General features: G+C 38.7%; 1 protein-coding gene across 1 annotated transcript in view; it reads left to right on the top strand.

The window, feature by feature from the left end:
• Positions 1–4721, top strand: part of tgfbi (transforming growth factor, beta-induced) — a gene marked incomplete at its 3' end in the record, with an annotated part of 69017 nt that extends 64296 nt beyond the window's left edge. Inside the window, exons 14-17 of the mRNA XM_079582452.1 lie at positions 1472–1574; positions 2839–2906; positions 3032–3056; positions 4660–4721. Of these exons, the coding sequence (XP_079438578.1) occupies positions 1472–1574; positions 2839–2906; positions 3032–3056; positions 4660–4721 (258 nt within the window). The remainder of the gene's footprint in view (positions 1–1471; positions 1575–2838; positions 2907–3031; positions 3057–4659) is intronic.
• Between the last annotated feature and the right edge of the window lie 4919 nt (positions 4722–9640).

Genomic DNA, 9640 nt, shown 5'->3' with positions numbered 1-9640 from the left:
GGCTAAACCAGGGCTAAACCGGGACTAAACCGGGGCTAAACCGGGGCTAAACCGGGGCTAAACCGGGGCTAAACCGGGGCTAAACCGGGGCTAAACCGGGGCTAAACCGGGGCTAAACCGGGGCTAAACCGGGACTAAACCGGGGCTAAACCGGGGCTAAACCGGGACTAAACCGGGGCTAAACCAGGGCTAAACCGGGGTTAAACCGGGGCTAAACCGGGGCTAAACCGGGGCTAAACCGGGGCTAAACCGGGGCTAAACCGGGGCTAAACCGGGACTAAACCGGGGCTAAACCGGGACTAAACCGGGGCTAAACCAGGGCTAAACCGGGGTTAAACCGGGGCTAAACCGGGGCTAAACCGGGGCTAAACCGGGACTAAACCGGGGCTAAACCGGGACTAAACCGGGGCTAAACCAGGGCTAAACCGGGGCTAAACCAGGGCTAAACCAGGGTTAAACCGGGGCTAAACCGGGGCTAAACCGGGGCTAAACCGGGGCTAAACCGGGGCTAAACCGGGGCTAAACCGGGGCTAAACCGGGGCTAAACCGGGGCTAAACCAGGGCTAAACCGGGGCTAAACCGGGGCTAAACCGGGACTAAACCGGGGCTAAACCGGGACTAAACCGGGGCTAAACCAGGGCTAAACCAGGGTTAAACCAGGGCTAAACCAGGGCTAAACCGGGACTAAACCGGGGCTAAACCAGGGCTAAACCAGGGTTAAACCAGGGCTAAACCAGGGTTAAACCAGGGCTAAACCAGGGCTAAACCGGGACTAAACCGGGGCTAAACCAGGGCTAAACCAGGGTTAAACCGGGGCTAAACCGGGGCTAAACCGGGACTAAACCGGGGCTAAACCAGGGCTAAACCGGGACTAAACCGGGGCTAAACCAGGGCTAAACCAGGGTTAAACCAGGGCTAAACCGGGGCTAAACCAGGGCTAAACCAGGGCTAAACCAGGGCTAAACCGGGACTAAACCGGGGCTAAACCAGGGCTAAACCAGGGTTAAACCAGGGCTAAACCAGGGCTAAACCGGGACTAAACCGGGGCTAAACCAGGGCTAAACCAGGGTTAAACCAGGGCTAAACCAGGGCTAAACCGGGACTAAACCGGGGCTAAACCAGGGCTAAACCAGGGTTAAACCGGGGCTAAACCGGGACTAAACCGGGGCTAAACCAGGGCTAAACCAGGGTTAAACCAGGGCTAAACCAGGGCTAAACCGGGACTAAACCGGGGCTAAACCAGGGCTAAACCAGGACTAAACCAGGACTAAACCAGGGCTAAACCGGGGCTAAACCGGGGCTAAACCGGGGCTAAACCGGGACTAAACCGGGGTTAAACCAGGACTAAACCAGGACTAAACCAGGGCTAAACCAGGCTGAAATGGGGCTACACTGAGCCTAAACCACAGTTCTTTTCTCTGTAACTTTGTGGTTTGTTTTGAGCTGAACGTTGTTTCCTTCGTGTCGACAGAGAAACTACACCGTCTACGTGAACCGCGTCCCGGTGACGGACGCCGACCTCATGGCGACGAACGGGGTGGTGCACGCCGTCAGCCGCATCATCAAACCGCTACGTGAGCTTCACTCTGTCACTTTAACATTACACTTTAACTGAGCACTTTCACTCACGTGGAATAAAGAAAGTCAATCTGTTTCAATAAGAACTCTTGAGAAAAAGAGCCTTGAATCGATCATTTTTTCCTCTTTTATTCGTTGCTGGATTTAGTGCCTTCACCTCCTGTTTGCCTCGATGCTTCCTCCTCCTGAACTTCACCTCGTCTTATTCACTCATCTGTTTTCTTGCCTGATGTTAATGCAGCTGGAAACTCCTGTTGTGACATTGGGCTAAACTAAACTATTGATTGATTAACTGAGCGCATTTTCTCCAGTTCAGTTTTACCCAAATCTAAAAAGCTTTAGAGCAGGGGTAGGCAACGTCAGGCCCGGGGCCCAAATCTAGCCCTCCAGCATAGAAGCTCTGGCCCTCAAGACCATTTTGAGTAAAGATATTTCTAAATATCGTCTTGAGGGAGATCGAAGGCCTTCACTGCAAAAAGTGGATTCTAAGCAAGTAAAAAATGTCTTACTTTAAGAAATAAGTTTTTATTTTTTCACTATAAAGTCATAATGTCTTGCGGAGCAAAGTTTTCTTGAGAAAAAAAATCTTATTTTAGGAAATAAAATCTAGTCATTTCTTGTTCAGATAAATTTGCTAAAAACATGATAATTTTTCTTGTAACAAGAAAGAAAAACTTTTTGAATCTTCTTCAGTTTTAGACAAAGAATATTTTTTCTTATCAACAACTCTTAATGTAAGACCTGATTCTCACAGAGAGATAAAACATTCCATTCTTTAAAGTGGGCGGCTCGGTGGCACAGCGGTTAGAGCCTCAGCTTCACAGCAAATACAGACAAATAGAAATATTTTTTAATTTCTCATTGACCTAAAAAAATAAAAGTTAATTCTGGTTTCATGTCAGACAGTGAGAAAAAAAATGCAAATGTGTCTGTTTGTAAAGTGCATGTAAACATCTGGTTCTCACTGCGTTTGGTGCTCTTTTGTTGCTTTGTCTTTTTTTTGCTGAGTTTCATTTCTTCAAGAAGCTTTTAGATTTGTGTAAAGTCAAACTGGAGGAAATGCGCTCAGTTCAGGCGGGGGTTAAGAGGTTAAACATGCGGTTGTTGCAGATCTGAATCTAATAGAAACATTTCGATATATTTCTATGTTTGAAACCTTTACTATAAAAATAAATGTTTAGCTAAACCACCGACCGCTCACCTGTTTGTTCATCGTTCACATTCATATTGGAAGTATTTACTGGTTTCTGTTTCCCGCAGCTCCTAAAGTGGAGAGAGAACAGTCCGACAGCCCGGCGGCCGCGCTCCGCCCCCTGACCACTGTCCGGGTCAGACCCACTTTACTATATCACATTATTATATCACTTTATTATATCACACTATTATATCACACTATTATATCACATTATTATCACATATTAGAGCTCGCGCTGACTCTTCTCTCCTCCCACAGCTGGACTCCAGACGCCTCAGTAAAGGTGAGTGAAACATGACTTTGACACACTGGAGTCCAGGGGCAGACCGGCCACATGTCCTGTATTCTGGAAAAGCACAGAGGGGCCACCGGTTCCGCCTCAACCGAGCTTTACCCAAATCTAAAAGCTAAAAAGAAACGCATCAAAATAGCGACAAACAAAGAGGATGAAAACAAAGCAAAAATGTGCCGGAAAAGCATCAAAAAAAGTGACAGAAAATGTGATGAAAAGTCGACAAAAAATGACAAAAATGTGACAAAAATGTGACAAAAATGTGACAAAAATGTGACAAAAATTCAACAAAAATTCAACAAAAAAATGACAAAAATTCAAGAAAAATGTGAAAAAAACTCATTAAAAAAGTGACAAAAAATCAACAAAAAATCAACAAAAATTCAACAAAAATTCAACAAAAATTCAACAAAAATTCAACAAAAATTCAACAAAAATTCAACAAAAATTCAACAAAAAATCAACAAAAATTCAACAAAAATTCAACAAAAATTCAACAAAAAATCAACAAAAATTCAACAAAAATTCAACAAAAAATCAACAAAAAATCAACAAAAAATCAACAAAAAATCAACAAAAATTCAACAAAAAATCAACAAAAAATCAACAAAAAATCAACAAAAAATCAACAAAAAATCAACAAAAATTCAACAAAAATTCAACAAAAATGTGACAAAAATGTGACAAAAATTCAACAAAAATGTGACAAAAATTCAACAAAAATTCAACAAAAAATCAACAAAAATTCAACAAAAATTCAACAAAAAATCAACAAAAATTCAACAAAAAATCAACAAAAATTCAACAAAAAATCAACAAAAATTCAACTAAAATTCAACAAAAAATCAACAAAAAATCAACAAAAAATCAACAAAAAATCAACAAAAATTCAACAAAAAATCAACAAAAAATCAACAAAAATTCAACAAAAATTCAACAAAAAATCAACAAAAAATCAACAAAAAATCAACAAAAAAATCAACAAAAAATCAACAAAAATTCAACAAAAATTGAACAAAAATTCAACAAAAAATCAACAAAAAATCAACAAAAATTCTACAAAAATTGAACAAAAATTCAACAAAAAATCAACAAAAAATCAACAAAAAATCAACAAAAATGTGACAAAAAATCAACAAAAATTCAAAAAGTAATCAAGAAACAACAAAACTGTGATAAAAGATGCGGCGACTTGCCATCACTTTGTAGGTCTCAGCTTTCAAATGAGGCGTTACATAGTCGCTCTCCAGCCGAGAAGCTTTTAGATTTGGGTAAAGCCGAACTGCAGAAAACGCGCTCCGTTAAGGCGGGTGGTCATTTGGGCCAGGCCGGTCAGAGTCCAGGGCTGTGTTTCAGTCCCAGTCCGGCCCTGTCAGAGTCCAGGGCTGTGTTTCAGTCCCAGTCCGGCCCTGTCAGAGTCCAGGGCTGTGTTTCAGTCCCGGTCCGGCCCTCTCAGAGTCCAGGGCTGTGTTTCAGTCCCGGTCCGGCCCTGTCAGAGTCCAGGCCTGGTTTTCAGTCCCGGTCCGGCCCTGCTGGACTCGCTCCTCTCCTGCCGCCCGGTTTGACTTGTGCTGTTTCTGCTGGGCTCTCGCAGAGGAGCTGTTCCAGAGGGTGATCCAGAGCCGCTCCAGCCAGAAGATGCCGCGCAGCCAGTGAACCGTCCACACATGAAACCAAAGAAGAAGAAGAAGAAGAAGAAGCACCTTCAGACCTGTCCCCCCCTCACATCTCACTCCTCTCTTAGTCCCGCTTTAGACTTTGGTTTAGTGCTCGTTTAGCTGCAGTTTTGAACCTCCTGTTGCATCATGGGATGTGTAGTCATTGGATTAAAAACGGAAGGTGTTTTGTCGTCAAACCAAAGAATATTTTTGTGGTAATGGATTGTTTTTGTTTCAGTGTGGTGTTTCTGTGTGAAACTGTGTGTTTTGTAAAGGGTGAGTGAATCCTGCAGCATGAGGCGGGAGGAGAGCCAGTGTTTTGTACAAAATAAACTTGGAAAAATGACCAGAAAACGTTTTTTTTTGTTCTTCATTGGGCCCGAGCGCCATCAGGGCATCTATCAGCATGATGCGGACCGGCCACATGTCCTGTATTCTGGAAGAGCACAGAGGGTCCCCGGTCCCGCCTCAACCGAGCTTTACCCAAATCTAAAAGCTTAAAAGAAAAGCATCCAAATAGCGAGAAAAAGAAGATGAAAAGTCAACAAAAACGTGAGAAAAACAACAAAAAATAATTTAAAAAAACAAGAAAAATCTGACAAAAATGTGGCGACGTGACGAAAAGTTTCCATCACTTTTGTAGGTCTTAGCTTTCAAATGAGGCGTCACATTGTTGATCTCCAGTCAAAAATGTGACAAAAATTCAACAAAAAAATTACAAAAATTCTTCTTCTTCTACAGAAATTTAACAGAAATGTGACAAAAATTCAACAAAAATGTGACAAAAATGTGACAAAAATTCAACAAAAATTCAACAAAAATGTGACAAAAACGAAAAAAAAAAGTGACAAAATTCAACAAAAAAGTGAAAAAAATTCAACAAAAAAGTGACAAAAATTCAACAAAAATTCAACAAAAATTTAACAAAAATTCAACAAAAATTCAACAAAAATGTAACAAAAATGTGACAAAAATGTGACAAAAACGAAAAAAAAGTGACAAAAATTTAACAAAAATGTGAGTTTGGGAGAAATATTTGAATGTAGTGGTTTCCTCTTGCATTGTCTGTTATCAACAAATAGATATAAGGCCCTTAAATCCCACCTGAACCGAGCACATTTCCTCCAGTTTGGCTTTACCCCAATCCAAAAGCTTCTGGAAAAAAGGTGAGGAAATAGCAACAAAACTGAGACGAAAACAATGATGGAAATGTGACAAAAAAGTGAGAAAACATTGAGAAAAAAGTGACGAAAAATTGGATAAAAATTTGATAAAAATTTGACCAAAAAAAATGACAATGTGACAAAAAATTAAAAAAAAATGTGATACAAATTTGACAAAAAAAATACTGAAATGTGACAAAAGATGACAAAAATTTGATTAAAAATTGACGAAAAAATGACAAAAAATGTGACAAAAAATTACAAAAAATGACAAAAAATGATTTAAAAAAAAATGATAAAAAAATTGACGAAAAACGTGACAAAAATGTGATACAAATTTGACAAAAAAATGACAATAATTTATAAAAAAAATGTATAAAAAAATGACCAAAATGTGACCAAAACAAATACAAAAATGTGATTAAAATTTGAAAAAAGTTACCAAAAAAATGTGATAAAAAATTGGACCAAAAATTAACGACAAAATGACAAAAAAGTTACAAAAATGAGTTGAATGCCCAACCAAAAAATCATGGGAAAAAATCTGACGACGTGAGGAAAAAGCTCCTCTCGGTTCAGGCGGGAGTTAAGAGGTTAAAATCTGACTTGCTGCTGCATAAACCACACGCGGGGATACACTGCCCCCTGCCGTCAGCAAAGAGACCTAAGGCCTTTCCCAACATGTCTTTGTTATAAGATCTGCCAATGTGAGAACTGGACACACATCTGCAGTTTTACACATTATACATTTAAAACAACAACATTTGCGGGAGAAAATAAATAAATCATATTTTTTGTTGTCATGTTTCCAGCTCGCAGTTCCCCTCCTCGCCGCACGGTGGCGGTGACGCGCTGTTTCCAGGCCGAGGCTAGCTTCGTATTGATAAACATTAGCTTCTCTTTCATATAATTAATCCTTTATTCCTGCTTTTATCTCGACCATTCCCCGGATGTAGCTGCGGTTTGCCTTCGTCTGTCCGTAAACCCAGAGGAAAAGTCACGGTAAGTTTCCCTTATGTGTTTATTCTGCTGTTTGTTTGGGGTTAGCTTAGCATGTAGCTAAGTTAGCTTCGAGTGAAAATGTGCAGAGACAGATTTTAGTGAAACTCCGCAGTGCCTTAGTTTCCCTCCGTGGTTCGGGTGGTGTTCTGCGGACAGGGGTCGTTAGTTTTGTCCGGTTTGTCAGGTTTAATGTGGACTTTAGAGCGAGGCCTGTAGTTAAAAGTTCACTTCCGGATGTGACTGAGGCTAAGCTAAGCTAAGCTAAGCTAACACGTTCATTTGTTTGGGTCTGTCTGGAAACGCGAAGAGCAGCTGTTCTGGGCTCAAACTTAGAAAATAACGGAACAAAAATGTGTGATCATAAGACTGAATATTCTCTTTTAGTGCCATAATAGACATAATAATGAAGCTGGTGAGAATTCAAACTGAAAAAGGAATCTTTAGTGTTTTTGAGGCACAGATGTTTCTACAAACATGTAAAACTAAACCGTTATGTTCAGATTTGTCTGTGAACATTAAAATATGCATTTGTTATCGTCATAAACTTTGTGTTTTTGAGTTTGACAATAGATATATGGTAATAAATTAACTTGTTTTTGTATTTTTTAAAAAACGAGTAGCATTAATAATATGTTTTACCCATGAAATCATTTGAGCTAAATAGAAATGTTCTGGCTACAAACTGACTGATCTATGTGACTGATGTGGTTCTATCGTTAAGTAAAAATAAAATGCCGAACAGAGTTTTATTTATTTATTTATTTATTTATTTATTCATTCTTTCTCTGATGCTTAATCTAAGTGAGCAAAAGAAAATCGTACCACCAATTTTTTTCATATTTTCTTTTTCCCTGAATTTTTTTAATTATTATTATTTTTATTATTATTTATTTATTTATTCCCCCACCCCCTACATATCTACCATTTTCTCACGTTACATTCCCCAATTTTTACCCCAATCTGCCCCAAATTTTCACAGTATTTCCTAAATTTTTCGGTAACACTTTACATTACGGGCCGGTAAGTCTTTGGTGCTTGAGGTGGTAATTCTAGATACTCATGGTGGTACTTACAGTGGTAAATACTAGTAATAATAGTGGTACTTCTTGGTACTTATTGTGGTACTTAAAGGATACTATAGTGAGGATTACAAGGTATGTACTTCTAGAAACAGTGGTAACTCTTAGTAATGAAGGTGGTACTTCTTGTTTTCCCTAATGCTGTTTAATATTGTTTCATAGTCACACATCCTAGAAATTACTTCTGTTTGTAGAAGTACCTCATTTACTACTTAGCAATTGCTGTAGAATCCTTGAATTACCAGTAAGTACCATAGTAAAGAGAAGTACAACCTTCATTACTAAGAGTTACCCCAACCCTATCCCTGACCCCAATCACTAGTAATTACCACTTTTAGTGCCACAATAAGAACCACTGTCATTACTAGTAATTACCACTGTAAGTACCATGGACTTACCGGCCCGTAATGTAAAGTGCTAATAATTTTTCCAATGTTTCCAAAACCTACACCAGTAAATTTACTTATTTACATATACATGTTTGAAAACTAGGCCTTTCAGATGTTATTGTCATTGTTATTGTTGATGATTTTTTAAAATTCTTTTTATTTATTTAGTATTATTGTTTCTCAATCTGTCTATATAGTGTGTTTTTGTGTTATAGTTGTTTTAATTTCAGTTTTCTGGGTTTTGTCTGGGTTTTGAGACGTGTGGCATGGGGGTGGGGGGTGGGGTTGGCGAACAGAGTGGAGGGAACGGGTGAAAAAGGAAAAAAAATGAGAAGAAAACCAGGATGTAAACGCAACAAAAAATGTGACAAAAATTCAACAAAAATTAGACAAAAATTCAGCAAAAATATGACAAAAATTCAACATTCAGCAGGTTATATTTGTCCAAAGTACTGCAGTGGTGATGACGAAAAGGACTCTCAGAGCGGCTTATAGACTGAGTCGACAACACTGAAACATTGACAAAAAAGTGACGAAAAATTGATGAAAAAGTGGCAAAAATGTCACAAGAAATTTACAAAAAATTGACAAAAAAAATGCAAAAAAATTACAAAAATGTGATAAAAATTTGAAAAAAAATTACAAAATGTTGACAAAAAATGACCAAAAATGACCCAAAAATTACAAAAAAATTACAAAAATGTGACAAAGATTTGACAAAAAAAATTCATAAATTTTACAAAAAAGTGACAAAAAATTTGACAAAAAAAAATTACAACATTTTGACAAAAAATTACCCAAAAATGACAAAAAATTACATAAATGTGATAAAAATTTGAAGAAAAAAATTGACAAAAAATGACCAAAAAAATTACAAAAAAATGAGTCGACAACACTGAAAGCAAAGTTTACAATCTGCCGCATTCTTGTCTTTTGTTCCTGGAAACTCCTTCAGTGGAAATGGCACAGAGCGGATTGTAGCCCTGAACATGTTTCCATGGCTGAGCTACAGCTATTTAAAAGTGCTCACAAACGTAAAAAGCACCCGGCAGCAGAAGAGTTTGTTACAGCTCCTGTTTGCCCAGTCTCCACTTTAAAGAGAGGGTGTTCTGCTTTAAAGAGGGGGTGTTCTGCTTTAAAGAGGGGGTGTTCTGCTTTAAAGAGGGGGTGTTCTGCTTTAAAGAGAGGGTGTTCTGCTTTAAAGAGAGGGTGTTCTGCTTTAAAGAGGGGGTGTTCTGCTTTAAAGAGAGGGTGTTCTGCTTTAAAGAGGGGGTGCTCTGCTTT

The sequence above is a fragment of the Gobius niger genome, assembly GCF_951799975.1.
Source record: "Gobius niger genome assembly, chromosome: 24".
In the NCBI taxonomy this organism is placed as follows: Eukaryota; Metazoa; Chordata; class Actinopteri; order Gobiiformes; family Gobiidae; genus Gobius; species Gobius niger.
Note: the sequence above shows the minus strand (reverse complement) of the source record. Positions and strands in the feature narration are given on the sequence as shown.